At 37.4% G+C, this 15,685-nt stretch overlaps 1 protein-coding gene across 14 annotated transcripts in view; it reads right to left on the bottom strand.

Moving 5' to 3' along the window:
- The window catches only part of ATP8B4 (ATPase phospholipid transporting 8B4 (putative)), a 255,262-nt gene that overhangs the window by 183,045 nt on the left and 56,532 nt on the right, over window positions 1-15,685 (bottom strand). The window contains exons 1-4 of one of the 14 annotated variants that reach the window (XM_042942069.1): window positions 10,031-10,274; window positions 8,999-9,138; window positions 8,641-8,707; window positions 7,896-7,961 (exon numbers count right to left, since the gene is read on the bottom strand). The exons of 9 other annotated variants lie outside the window; for them this stretch is intronic. In XM_042942069.1, coding sequence (XP_042798003.1) covers window positions 7,896-7,946 — 51 coding nt within the window. In that variant the 5' untranslated portion in view covers window positions 7,947-7,961; window positions 8,641-8,707; window positions 8,999-9,138; window positions 10,031-10,274. Of the gene's footprint in view, window positions 1-2,368; window positions 2,556-7,895; window positions 7,962-8,640; window positions 8,972-8,998; window positions 9,139-10,030; window positions 13,576-15,685 lie in introns of those variants that run through there. 4 more of the 14 variants (XM_042942072.1, XM_042942071.1, XM_042942067.1 and 1 more) reach the window with 4 other exon arrangements.

The raw sequence follows: 15,685 nt of genomic DNA, 5'->3' as shown, positions 1-15,685 counted from the left end.
CCTTTACATTTTCACATTAACTATTTGGTACAGGAAAAAGTAAAGTAAAAATGATAAATTCTTCAGAGGTGGAACATCAAACTCAATATTAGCAAAATGAGAGGCATTATTTTTTATAATGAGATTTTATTGTGTAATCATATTGCTTAAGAAAACAAAGCAAATAGAAAATAACAAACACTGCTAAATTAGTAAACAGAGCATTTGGGGAGTTTACTTAAATTCTTCCACTGGAAATATGGAGCTAATAATATTTCTCACCTACATATTTATAGGACTATTGTGGAGATTAAATGAGATCATAGATGTGAAAGCATTTTTGAGTTTTACTTTGAAAGAATTAGACAAATATAAGATTTCTGTGAAGGGTCCCCAAATAATCCAAATGGTTTTAGGAAATTCAATGCCATAGTAACAAACAACTCCAGAGTCTTCATGGCTTAAAATAATAAAGGTTTATTTCTTGCTCGTGCTACTTATTCAACATGAGCCAGCAGGGAGACCGTTTCATCATAGTTACTCACAATGGACCAGCCACCATCTCAGACACTTGCAATTACAGTTCCAGAGGGAAGAGAATGCTCTGAAGGGTTTCTTACCTATAAATTTATGCTTCATCCCAAAGGCTCAAACTCATTGATCAGAACAAGTCACCATATGCCCAAAAGGCAGAAAGCCAGAAACACTTATGGACACCACAACCAGAAATGGAAACTAAGCCTAATATTTGGGGAATGTGGGACACATCAGCCATAAAAATCAAATATCAAAAAACAAACTTAGTGCTACAAATCCAGTCTTATTTTAATGCTAGGTGTAACAGACATTTGACTATTTTTCCCTTCCCCTGAGCTAACAGTGCTGCAAATTTCTTAGTCTTGTGGTCAGGATAGATTCAATTCTCATCGATAACTCCAGGGTCAAACCCAGAATAGCTAAAACCAAATACATGGCCCATCTTCCTAATTACAATCTTGAGTTCAGGGATTAGCACGTGAACCATGTCAATTCTGGGAATTTGCTAGAATTGTTGGCTTTCTCTTTCCTACTGAATTCCAATCTGGAAGCAAAGAGCCCTAAGAATCACTGACAGCATCTTGGGACCCTGAGTGGGGAGGCTGCCAGAAATAAAATCTACACTGAAGATTCAGGGCCAAGAAATGCAGAGAAAGAAACTAGACCAAGCCTCTCCTGAGGCCAGCTTGCCCTATTTCAGGACTTCTCGGTTTTTTATCTATTCACTTATTTTATTATCTAAGTCACTTTGACTCAATTTCTCTTTTACGCCCAATCAACCAAATACCAGTTAAGAACATTAATAATATATACAAGATCAGTTTACATTTTTATATAATAGTGTACTTTCATCTCTATATTTGCCTTAAGGAATGAGTCACAGAAGGCCAAGCCAAAACGCATCTGGTGGTTGTCCCAGGACGTTGCCTGCGTCTGTGATCCCACAGGCCAAACCCCAGGAGCTTTCGCAATGAGCACCACAGTTTCAGCCCTCTCAGATCTTCCCACATTTGATGAAACATTGTTATGTCGTGACAGCTGTAAAAAGTAACAGTCAGGGAGCTTGAGGGGGGGAAAGAGCCTAACATTCTTGCCATAAGAGGAGGCAGAGAAAGATGGTACAATATTCACTTCAGAAGGAGAAACAGTCCTGACTCTTAAAGAGAAATTATCTCTAAACCATAAAATAAAACCCAAAATGTGATGGTGTGCACAGGACACTTGCATAAAAAAGGAAGTGGCCTAAAGACATTTGCACCACTCAGGAAATATGTGACACACCCTTGGTTATGCAAAGGTCCCAAAAGAACTCACACACGGGGCACATAAGCCTGGAGATTGGGTGTGTGGCGCCTCACCGACCCCAGGCAGAACCACAACTCCTCAGTGTTAGTCAAACGGTGCCCAGTGAGGAGTGTATAGCCCTCAAGGTTGGGAGGCAGGGCAAGATGATAGTACTCCTCTGTGAACACTGCTGACTGCGGGTCAAGCCACAGACGAGGCCTTACAGACGGCCATCAATAAACCGCACTGTCATCACCACCACCACCATCTTCATAACGTTCTTCTGAGCCTGGGATCCCCAATAGGAATAAGGCATTGGTGGGGAGGGCACATTGTCCCCAGCATTCCTTCATTCATACAACTAAGGGCCTTTCATGTGACAGGCACTGTCATTGAGCCAGGACTGCAGATATGAATAGACAAAGTCCCAGCCTTCCCGGAGGAAGTTTGTATTCTAGTCATGGGAAGAGAGGCAGGAATACACAGACAAACTTGTACACTGATGACACAGTTAAAGAAAATGATCAATGCTATGAAGTGAGTAACAATATAGGAACACCTTGCCTACCAAGACTCCCTTAGGAAGCCTGCACATTTGACATTTCAGGTTAAGGCAACTTCAGGATTATCCTTTCTGATGAGACCACTGTGGCATCTGTCCTCCAAGGGACACCCAACAGTCCTTCAGGCTATTAAAAAAAATAGTAACTTCTGTGTATGTTTTAACAAAGAAATTTAAAGTTGCGGTTATTAATGTTTAATGTACAGATTGTCTTAACTCTTTATATACACAAACATACATACTTACATTTATATATATATATATAATGTAATGTGTATATATATGTCTGTATATATATATGTAATGTAAGTATATATGGATCTATACATACAAACACAAGGTAAATATACGTATATTGGGAAGGTTTTCTTTTTTTCTAACTAGGTATTTGATCTGGGCAACATATTTGGATCTACTTTTTTTTAATAAAGTATAGTTGACACACAATATTAAATTAGTCTCAGGTGTACAACATAGTGATTTGACAATCCCATACATTACTCAATGTTCGCCATGAATAAGTGTAATCATACAACGTTATTCCAGTATTCTTACCTATATTCCCAAATGCTGTATCTCTGCAACTTACCTATTTTATAACTTAAAGTTTGTACTTCTTAATCCTCTTTACCTATTTCCACCATCCTACCATTACCCTCCCATCTGGCAACCACCAGCTTGTTCTCTGTATTTAGAAGTCTGGTGCTGGTTTTTGTTTGTTCATTTGTTTTGTTTTTTACATTCCACATCTAAGTTTTATTTGTCTTCCTCTGACTTATCTGACTTAATATAATAATACCCTCTAGGTCCATCCATGTTGTTGCAAATGGCAAGACCTCATTCTTTTTGAAGGCTGACTAGTATTTCATCATCTTTATCCATTCATCTATCAATAGGCACAGGACAGTCTTATTTTTATAAGTAGGGAACATGCTCAAAAAGTTTGAAAACTGTTAGACTAAACACTGTTATAATCAGGGAAAATGAGTGTGGCCCATGTGTCACCAAGAAGTGGATGCAAAATGAAGAAAGTATGACTTTGTGTGTAATGATGTCTGTTTCATGCAATGACACCAGCTAACATGTAGTGTCTCCCTGCACAGGCTAAGCACTGTGCCAAGCACTGTACATACATCATCTCAGATAATCTCCAAAAAATTTAATGAGCTGTTGTGACTTCAGCACCATTTTACAGAAGAAGAAACTGAGGCCTAGAGCAATTACAAGGGCTGCCCATAAAAGCTCTTTTGTAGAGTCATGTGTTCTCCCAAATGGTATGTTTTTCCTAGGAAATTAGTCAGAAACAAGCAATGTCTGGACTCCCTCTTGATTAATAAATCCACTAACCTTCCTATAATATTCTTTGGTAAAGAAAAGAACCTCTCAAAACTGAGACAGTGTAAGGTGCACATGAATTCAACCACCTAGAGCAGTTACTCTCAGTCCCTTCAACTCAGGGACAGCATCATCAGGCTTGTCTAGGGAGCTCCATTTCCCCTCTAGACTTCACAAACATAGACAGTGGCTAGGCAAGCTTTCAGGCCTCAGTCTCCCCCCAGAGCAAATCTGCCTGGCAGTATCATAAGCCTTGTTTTCTTTTCTACCCTCAGAATTTAATGTAGTGTTCCAGCTTCTGCAAGACTGTTGTAGAACTAGTAAATGGCCTATGAATAGTAATTTGTCTACAAAGAACTAATTTTGGACAATTACCAGGGGAACAAATTAAATTTCCCTCTGGGATTAATTTAATCACACTAATTTTTTTTTTCCTCCAGGGTGTTTAGATGCATAGAACATATAAAGGCTTTTAACTAGGTCCAAATAAAACTTTTCTTTTGTGACATCTGAAAAAAAGCAAAAATACTATTAAAATTATATAGAGACAGAGAGAGACCTAGTATATGCCTTCTCCAGAGAGCTAAGATATAAAACAAAAGGAAGCCATACACAAGAGGAAAGAAATCAAAAGTTGTATTTCAGTGGGACATTCACTGGGCATCCCTAATGATTTGTTTGCCTATTTCTGCTTACCAAAGTTCTTCTGTGCCTCCTCCATATAGATCTAACATCTACAGGGAGTAGGTCCTCAGCTTTGACCTATTTGCCCATCTCATTCTAGGGCTGTAGAGGCCTTCGAGGACCAGAGTGGACATTTATTTGCATTGAAATGAAGCTGGTTTGCTCAGGTCCATTTCCTGAACCACCAGAGTGTCTTTGGACAATGTAGTCTATATGAGCTGCTTTGTCTATGAGGACTAAAAATTAGACCATGTTCACACTGCTATGCCATCTGGGAACTAGGCCAAATTTCAGGCAAGACCTCAGCATTTATAATAACAAAAGCACAATGGAAAAGTCCAGTTAATGAGGAGACACCCATAATGAATTTCCCAAAGGGCTGAGGGGTTTTAATAACACACTACAAGTAGTCTAATCCTTTCTAGGACTCTACCTCTTACACTAGGTTGCTACACAAATAACACCATGCAATCTTCTCCTGAACCCCTGGGGATCAAATAAGTAAGTAAGTGCATCTCTGAATTCCCACCCTCTTCAGGGTGCTGTGCAATAAATCTAAGTTTAGAAAAACCACATCACCTGCCTTTGTGATTTTTGTTTGTTGAATAGTTTTTAATTGAGAGTAGAGGTTTTGAAAGGGAAGGATCAAGAACTGGTTGGGGCACAGGAAAAGAAAATTCTCTACATGGAATGGGAAAAAGAAAGAGGCTTCAAAAGCATCTTCTGTCATTAAAACACAGTAACAACAATAGTAATTTATAAATAAATTGAAGTGTTGATCTTTTATTTTTTGTGATGACATCATCTACAAAGAGTTTAGTGAATTTTCACCAAATTTGGAAGTTTCACTTAGAATGGTCTGAGTTAAACAAAGACTAAATTTGCTTCAGGGAACTGGAAACAGAGCTCCCTAGAGACATACATAAACATAGGCAGTTGTCTTCTGCAGGATCTGACACAGAGATTCAATAAGAAGCTCATGTGAGTGCCTAGCAGAGCAAGAGCTACCATGATGTGGGCAGAGAAAATACACAGTGGCTTCAAATGTGAGTCTCCAATCAAAACTCACTAAGACAGATGGTCTAAGTTGCTGAGCTGCTTCTCACAGGAACAATTCTAAGTATTAGGATCCAGGGTGAGTTATAGTGGGGATTTGTTTATTTAATAGTTAATGATCCACCCCATCCTAGTGAGGCCAGCTAGGAATAACAGTGAGTGGCCAAAGCAGACCAGATCCTCTCCCCTGTTTCCTGAATAAAGGAATGAATGAGTGAATGAGTGAGTGAGTGAGTGAGTGAGTGAGTGAATGAGGAGCTCCTGGTTGCATCACCTACACCTTCTCCACCATCTCATTCTACTTCCTTCTCATTCCTTTTCCCCAGTGCATTCCTCTGATACATTCCTCCTCCTGATTCACTCCATCTGGGGTAAGGGTTCAAAAACAAAGTTCATCCTGACTCCTATGCAAGTGTATCAGTTTGGGGGAGAAAAAAGCCAGAGAGATTGTTGCATTTGGCAGAATAGTATCAGGAGGCATTTCATGGGAAGAGAAGCCTGTGCTCTGTGTCCCTCCACGAGGGTCACCTGTGGTGATATAAATAAGACAAAGGATTTGAAGAGTGTGGAGGAGGGGAAACCTAGGAGTCTGACATGTGGCCTGAGGATTTTATGAGAAACTGGTTTTCCCAAATGGTTATTATCTTATTTATAACAACAAAGGATGTCAAACCATTTTAGACATTCTCTTCCCACAATAGTCCTTTCCAGGGGGATTTTGTCTATATCCTCAGTAAGGAAATTGACACTCAGGAAGGCTAAAAACACCTGCTTAGGCCAAGCCAGTCATGGCCCACAGCACCCCCTCCCTGGGCTCCTAGGAAATTAACTGATCCCAGACCTGAAGAAGAGCCCCAACTGGACTGTGAGCTCCTTGAGGAAAAATACTACTGAGTCTTGTTGACTTCTATGGTTCTCACCCCCATGCCAGGCACACAGCAGTTCCTCAGTAATCGTTGCCCTTTATAATTTAGCTTTTAATAATACTTTTAATTTTTAAAAATGAACTATTGGGACCTCATCAAAATATAAAGCTTCTGCACAATGCAGGAAACAATCAGCAAAACTAAAAGGGAACCAACGGGATGGGAGAAGATATTTGCAAGTGACATATCACATAAAGGGATAGTATCCAAAATCCATAAAGAACTTATCAAACTCAATACCCAAAAAACAAATCATCCAGTGAAGAAATGGGCAAAAGACATGAATAGACACTTCTCCAAGGAAGACATCCAGATGGCCAACCGACACATGAAAAAATGCTCAACATCACTCATCATCAGGGAAATACAAATCAAAACCACAATGAGATACCACCTCACACCTGTCAGAACGGCTAACATGAACAATTCAGGCAACAACAGATGCTGGCAAGGATGCAAAGAAAGAGGATCTCTTTTGCACTGCTGGTGGGAAAGCAAACTGGCACAGCAACTCTTGAGAACAGTATGGAGGTTCCTCCAAAAATTAAAAATAGAACTACTCTATGACCCAACAATTGCACTACTAGGTATTTATCCAAGGGATACAGGTATGCTGTTTCGAAGGGACACATGCACCCCAATGTTTATAGCAGCACTATCAACAATAGCAAAAGTATGGAAAGAACCCAAGTGTCCCATCAATGGATGAATGGATAAAGAAGATGTGGTGTGTGTGTACACCCCACACACACATACACACAATGGAGTATTACTCGGCAATCAAAAAGAATGAAATGTTGCCATTGCAACTATGTGGGTAGAACTAGAGGGTGTTAGGCTAAGCGAAATTAGTAGTCAGAGAAAGACAAATATCATATGACTTCACTCATATGAGGACTTTAAAATACAAAACAGATGAACATAAGGGAAGGGAAGCAAAAATAATATAAGAACAGGGAGGGGGACAAAACATAAGAGACTCTTAAATATGGAGAACTGAGGGTTGCTGGAGGGGTTGTGGGAGGGGGGATGGGCTAAATGGGTAAGGGGCTTAAGCAATCTACTCCTGAGATTATTGTTGCACCAAATGCTAACTAACTTGGAGGTGAATTATAAAAAATAAATTATAGAAACAAATAATACTTTTAATTTTTAATAACTATGGTTGTTAAATAAATATATAAATAAATGAACAAATAAGGGGTCAACTATAGTAATGATTCAGAGAACCCCTCTACCAAAAAACTGTACACACCTATTATATGACCATGTATTATAGGCCAACTCTTTGTGTCAAATATGTTCTCTGGCTGTTGCCTTCCATTTTGACTTGATACCCAAGGGAAGACACATTAATTTCTAATTCTTCAATGTGAAGAAGATCTCCTTCCTGATAGGAAATATCTTGGAAATAGCAAAGTGCCAGGCAACTAGGTAGAGATGGGAAGTCAGATATGGGGAGGGAAGCTGGAAAGTAGAAGGAATGAGATAGTCTATCCATAAATAGCTGCTCCTGAAAGCACTTCACTTACCATTAGCATAATCTTGAGGAAGGGACTTCTCACAGCCTGTATCACCAACATTGTACACCATCCACACTGTGAATTCAAACTGGGTTTTGCATTTATGAACAAGCCCCACTGTTTCCCTGAAAATGCTATTGAAAAATGCCCGGTTTCTGTAGCAAAATCATGATATCAAATACTTTTCATTGTGTGCCTTCTTACTCATGACAGAGGCAGCTATTTTGACAGGAGCTATTGCAAAGGAGAAAGAGGAGGCAGAGAACAAGGAAGGGAGGAGGGAACGGAAAAGGGAAGGGATACAGTTAAGGAGGCAGATGTGCCTTAAAGAAAGGAGTTACACATGGAAGAAAATAAATCAAACCTCCAATTTAAAATTTATCGATTAAGATGACTCTCCTTGCAAGCCTTATTTCAGGAAAGCCTCAAGAGCTTCTTGAAGGCACTTTCCCAAAAAATCTAAGTCATATTTGCCATAAAGAATATTAATCCAGTTAATAAGTACTTGGTGAATGCCAATTGCCTTAAGAAATAATTGACTATTAGGAAAAAGTGAGGGCTTGGATTCTGCGAACTGAAACGTTTTACCAACTAAGTAACCTTAGAACATTATTTCCTAGTCCCTCCAATCTTCAGTGTCCCCATCTATAAAATATGGGTAATAATACCTACCACGCAGAGTTATGAAGATTAAGAAAACACATTTAAAGCATTAGCATTATGCTTCATAATTAAATGTCTTTTCCCTCCTCACCTGTTTGCTTTTTTCAAAATCTTTAGGGCACTCCTAAGACAAAAAATAGAGGATTGGTCTAGTCCTTCTGAAATGCAAATGTGTATATGAATCCTTTGGGAATTTGGTTAAAATACAGATTCTGACTCAATAGTTTGTTGGGGGGCGGGGAGGTTCTGCATATCTAATAAGCTCCTGGTCTGAGGTCTGTGGAACACACTTCAAGAAGCAAAGTATTAAATAACCTCTCAGAATATTGATAAAGACAAATTTCTGAGATATAAGATAGGTTGCATGCATTTTTTTCAAAAGGCTACGTAAACAATTTACATTAGTACAAATCCAAAACAGTCCCATTTGTGCACTATAGATTATGAACCTTCAGAGATACTTGATTTCACCAGCAGACCATGCAGCTGCATCACCACAGATAAATGCCTTACACCAGGACTTAGACTATAAAGACAAAGCGTCCTTTTGACTGAGCTGAAGATATTCTTCTGGACTTCTCCTTCAATCCTTCAAGAAAAATACATTGAATGAAAAAAAAATCATTGGAGAAAAAAATGGAGCTTTTTCATACACTTTACTTTTTTTTTTAATATGAAATTTATTTTCAAATTGGTTTCCATACAACACCCAGTGCTCATCCCAACAGGTGCTCAATACCCATTACGCACCCTCCCCTCCCTACCCCCCCCCACCCCCCCTAATCAACCCTCAGTTTATTCTCAGTTTTTAAGAATCTTTTATGGTTTGGCTCCCTCCCTCTCTTTTTTTTTTTCCTTCCCCTCCCCCATGGTCTTCTGTTAAGTTTCTCAGGACACACTTTCAATTTAAGCTCTTGCAAATAAAAGATCAGACCAAGCATTAAGTTGGAAAACATGGGACCGTGGAAGAAATTCCATAGGTATATGAAAGCAAGGGGGAACATGGCAGAGTGAGGAGAAGAAATGCAGGTGCAAGAAACCCTTTTTTTTTTTTAATGCTGAAGTGCAAAATACTGATCATTTGCACAGACAACAGCATATAGGCCTTTATGGCTTCAGGAAATTATCTGTAATTATTTGTTCATAAAACAAATTCAGAATTATTCCCTATGTTAAAATATTTGAAGCATTGATTTTAAGTAATCATATATGTATATATATAGTAAGGACAGTTAATTATGATATATATATACATCATATATATGACATATATACACGTCATATATGTATATATATATTTAAGTACACTTATATTATATATATATTAAATACATATATTAAATATTAAATATTAAATATATATATTTAAGTACACTTAAAATCAGTACTTCGTTTATTATATATTATATATATAATTCACATTTGAATTAAACAAAAAATCAACTACCTTTCATACTCAAAAAAATTTAATTTCAATATACCCCAGGAGTACTTTTGAATGAGTTCATCATTTTCTTCTGTCAGTTTAGGCTGAGATGGGCTTAAAGGTGACTGACACTTGACTTTTTGAGTGGCCAAATGGTTCCCCAAATCTAGACAGGGTCTGAAGTGCAATGCAAATTAGTAGGTTTCCAAATCAAGTCAGACCATTTTTATATAAATGCAACATTGTATTTTACCATTCTTTTGTAATTTTTTTAAAAAGACATTATTAACAATATGAACTTCAAGAAAATATTCATCTCTTAGAAAATTGTCTTCCTTACCCAGATATAGTAAAAATGCTAATTGTAAGTCTAACACCACGTATTTTCATACTTAGTATTACAATGCCTTATACTGTTATTTCATTTGTGTATATAAAATCCCAAGGGGATAGCAAACTCTTAAAGGACTAAGACTTATTTTATACTTTTTTAAGTCTCTAAAGTACTTAACAAAGTGACAAACACCTACTAATTACTCAATACAAGGCTGATAAGCCCAACTGGAAAAAATACAAAATGATACAGTAATTTCCAGTACAAAACCCAGAGAACTACTTTTGCCAAAATAAGATAGGCACTAGCATAGAGACTTTTCACATTTTTAGCACAACATCTTCAAACAGTTTATTAACTTTCCCATATCAGAGAGCAAAGGAGAAGGAAAAAAATCCAATATTTCTTTAGCTTATTTTCTCACCTAGAAATGTCTGAACAATGCTGTCTCTGCGAAACATTATGAAGTTCAGCCCATTTGTGCTTCTAACCTCAAAAATGTCTTGCCTAGAACAATGGCGTTTTTGTGGCATTTGGTCTACAAGAGTATTTAAAATATCACAACATGGAACTAAGTGGTTTGCAAGAATCATAGAAACACAACTTGGTAAGGAATCTTTAAAGTTCAATTATTTATTCCATCCTTCTGCTTCCATATAGAAGCCATTTAAACCAGCACTGTAACAGCTTTAAAAAAAAAAGTTTTCTGCTTATTAAGATGGAAAGCAATAATCTGCCTAGAAATTAGGTTGGTGGTAAGGACAGTTAATTATAGAAACTGGAAACTCGTTAAGTCAGCAATTCATAATGATTAATGGTCCAATGGCAACTACAGGGAAGTGTCCAGTGATAAGGTACATGGTTCTGTCTCAAATGTGTTATACTCAATATTTTTATTACTTACTTATAACAGTGATTCTCAATCCTGTTGGCTCATTAGAATTACCTGGAAAGCTTAAAAAAAATATACTAATGCTTGGACTCTACTTCCAGAGCTCCTGATTCAATTGGCCCATTCGATTAGACATCAGTGAAGATGTAGAAGACATGCTCCTAAGTCTGCATATGACACAATAACCAAAGGAATAGTTTATGACAGAGGAAATCCTATCTGTTGTGTGCCAAATTCCATGACAAGCAAGATAAAGAGAGAAATGTGACAGTCTTTGTCATTAATGATGAAAATGAGATTAGTATGAGATTAAGATAAGTTAATCATCACCAAAAAGCCAGTGCAATCTTAGATGCATTAATAATTCTTCTCCTACTTCGAGCTACTCAAATAACTTCTAGAATATGGTGTTTGACTTCGAAACAACCCACTTTAAGGGATTATAGAAAAGCTGAAGATCTTTGGGAGAAAAAAAAGAGGAAACTGCAGATGACTGTCCTGGAGATAAGTCTACTCAATGAACCCAGGTTTAGAATTTTAAAAACATTATCAGGTTTGTCATGTGAACCAGAAGACATGTTGGCTCTCTTTTGGCCTCAGAAGATAAACCAATAGATAATAAAGCAAGAGAAAATCAATTTGGCTCAAGTGAAGGAAAAACTGTTTAATGATCAAAACTATCCAAAAACAGAGCACCAGAGAAGTTCCAAATTCAGTCATTAAATACAAAGGTTGAAAATGTGTTATAGATAGAGTGACAGTCCCGGTTTATGCTCACTGTCTTGGCAAAATAACTAATAGGATCCCCTTTCATTCTCACAAGTGCCCTGGTTTGGAACAGAAATTATCTATTCTCCCTAGTTTTGGAGCATTATCAGAATAATTAAAGAAAAATTAAGCCAGGTGGGCCCCCCACACTCCACACCCTTCCCCACTGAAGAGAGGTGGTGAGTTCCCCTCTTGTAGAGTGATATAAAGACTAGATATGCAGTCAGTGAGAATTCTGGAGACAGAAGTGAATGGGAAAACTTTAAAGGATAACTCCACAATTGAGACTCTCTAATGCACTTAAGCTAACTTCCTTACAGTACCTGAAAAGTGAGTCATGTTTTATCATTTGTATAAAACAACTTTTCTTCCCTGGATGTCACCATCCACAACCTATCCAAAATGCACCTGGATAGCTACAGCCATAATGACATGACCTAGTTTCACAGCAAGCTTGACAACCAAGGAGGATGAATGAAACCCAGAACACTTAGGGCTTCTAGAGAAGTCAAGACAGGTATACCAACAGCCAGAGGTTTATACCACTGATCTGTATATAGGAATCTGATTGCTGTCCTCTGCTCAATTCCTCAAAGAACAGGCTTTCTCTAGTCAAGCCAGAACATTCTTCCAAAGATGCACACACATAGTTACAACTAAAACCTTACTTACATGCACACATTCATGCAACACACATACATTTACACACATACATATATAGCTCGTAACCAACTCCTAGCATCATATTTCATATATTTTCAAGTTTGACATTCATGCTTAAATAGCTTACCTTTGTAAGAAACTGCAGAAAAAGCCAGATTCAAAATACAACAGTAATCTGACCACTGGTTTCATAATTGTGGACATGAATTTGAAACATTAACACAAATGATTAATTTTCCAGCTATAAAATGTAAAATATGGTAATTGCCATCTTTTCATAGTATGATTCACAGAACCAAACTATTTGGTCCAGTAAAGAAAACTACAAAACAAGATAAAAATCACTTTGAAACCGTTGGGGTTGGTGGTTTTTCCGTTAACTTCTCAACTGTTACTACTCTTGCCAAATTTTATCCACATGATTGATTTATGGATTACTTTCATAAACCATTTGCCAACAAAGGAAACTGCATTTGTGTTGCTCACTCCACACAGGAAGTTACTTCTCTTCCTGCTCCATCTTTTCATTTCTTTGCCTGGCAATAGCCAGGCAACAATGGAGCTCTAAGATTCTAACACCAAAATTAGCTTATTTTAATTCTTCTAACTGCAATTACACATTGCTTGGAACCTTTTCAATTTCATGTCACTGCAATGAAGAAATTAAAATTAAAAAAAAAATCTGTGTGGCTTTACTTGAAGTTTACTTCACACACAGATGAAACGGAACAAGTTTATGAAGACACTAAAATTATCTCAAACATGCAACAGGTATGTAACAAACACTTCAGAGTTGTAGAGTTTAACTGGATTCTTTAACTACCTTAATGCGCCATTTTAGAACATTGAGAAATACGAATTCAGAGTCTAAAACAAAAGATTAAAACAGACCAACCAAATAAAAGAAACAAGGAATCAGACAAATGCTTAGCCAAAGAATAAGACTATTTAAATAAATCAGATGTCAAAGAGATAAAATGTTTATACTTTTAAACTCTTAAATCCAGAAAGAAAATGAAGTAAAGCCCAAAAATTACTTTTTATCCTCCACATAAATTATTTATAAAGGAAACACTTCTGTCATATAGAACATAGAATAATTTACACGTATTAACAGCACACAAAATAGAAGACATTTGCAATGTTTGCTAAAAAGCCACTGTTGCTATGGGAATGCCCTAATACAAAACACAACAACCAACAACCAGAAACCCATAACAAATGCAAGTTACTGGCACTTTCCACAACTAATTCCAACTTGTCACACTGCTTGTCATCATCTGTACTCTTTGGTTGGTGCATAAATTGCTCTAATAATCAGGCCTATTGGTGACGATCTACAGCATATCGGTGCTGCTGCTATGCTGCTCATGAAGAAAAGAAAGAGAAACCCAAATTTCTCATCAGGCTGAAGATTAAAGCAGGACTCAGATGTGTCTCAACATATTGATATTTTAAGAGTCTCCCCTCTCCCTAAAAAAATATTTAGAGTTTTACCTTCCCATGCATTTGGATAGCCAAAATATGTGAGATTGATTCAAAAATGTACTTAATTTCACTAAGCCTGAAAGCTTATATACTATTTCCTTCCTTTTTGTTGCAAGTTCTTAATGGTGGGCTATACCATGCTCCCTACTTTTGCATTTTTTTCCTGCCTCTGACTCTCAAATATTATCTTTAAAAAAATAATAATAAAGGTATTTTCTTCAGGTCCTCCAATTGCTCCCTTCTGATTTAAAGATGTTTTTCTTACTATATGGAGGTTCCTCAAAAAATTAAAAACAGAAATGCCATATGACCCAATAATTTCACTACTAGGTATTTACCCAAAGAATATGAAAATACAAATTCAAAAATCTGTATGTGCCCCTATGTTTACTGCAGCATTATTTACAATAGCTAAGGTATGGAAGCAGCCTGTTTATGGACACATAGATAAGGAAGATATGATATATATACAATTGAATATCACACAGCCATATAAAGGATCTTGCCATTTACAACATGGAGGGACCTAGAAGGTATCGTTCTAAGTAAGTTCAACTGAGAAAGACAAATACCATATGATCTCACTCATATACGTAATCTAAAAAACAAAACAAATGAAATAAATGAACAAACCCAAAGGAGAATTAGACCTATGGAGAACAAAGTGATGGTTGCAGGGGAGGCAGGGGGAAGATGGGCAAAATGGATGAAGGGGAGTGAAGTACAGGCTTCCAGTTATGGAATGATTAAGTCACAGGAATAAAAGGTACAGCACAGGGAATACAGTCAGTAGTATTGTGATGAACACTGTATGGTGAACAGATATGTTGTGGTCAACATAGTATAGCATATAGATCTGTCAAATCACTATGCTGTATGCCTGAAACTAATTTAACATTGTGTGGCAACTACACTCAAATTAAAGATCTTTTTAAAAATAAAATAAAGATGTTTTTCCTTAGCTCTTAACCTGATGAGCACCTAGCATTAGAATGGTTACGCAACCCTACCCCCCCCCCCCCCTTTCCTGAGAGGCTCCTTTTCCCCTGGCTTTCATCTCACTGTCCTCTCTTTGTTCTCCTCAATCTTTGCTGCTCCTATTCCTTCTTGGGCTCCCCCCTTTCCCTTTTCTAACTAAATGTGGGTTTCTCCCTCCACACCCCACAAGTCAGCCATCACTCCTCAACAAGTTCTATTTTTCTCCTAGCTCGAAGCATCTTCTTCCAACTAATATCCCTACTCTACAGTTATAAGCCCACCCAGTTACATTCTGTATCACCTGGGCATCTCCATTTGGATACCTACTCTATTTTATCTGGAAGGCAAAGAAAATCCCTTTTCACTTTGTGACTCCTTAGCTCCTGGGAGCCTGTTACCTCATATTCAAGTTTTCTTAAACAATCTTATCTCACCTACCTGAATGTTAATTTCCTATGACACACCCCTCATGCCCAATTGGGTCTAACTACAGGACTTTGCCCATTTCCCCCCCTTCTTAATATAGGTGGTAAAACAACGAACAAACAAGGCTCATATCACTTCCCATTTCCTCTGACAAGACTTCC

Source organism: Panthera leo, chromosome B3, assembly GCF_018350215.1.
Source record: "Panthera leo isolate Ple1 chromosome B3, P.leo_Ple1_pat1.1, whole genome shotgun sequence".
NCBI classification, from domain to species: domain Eukaryota; kingdom Metazoa; phylum Chordata; class Mammalia; order Carnivora; family Felidae; genus Panthera; species Panthera leo.
Note: the sequence above shows the minus strand (reverse complement) of the source record. Positions and strands in the feature narration are given on the sequence as shown.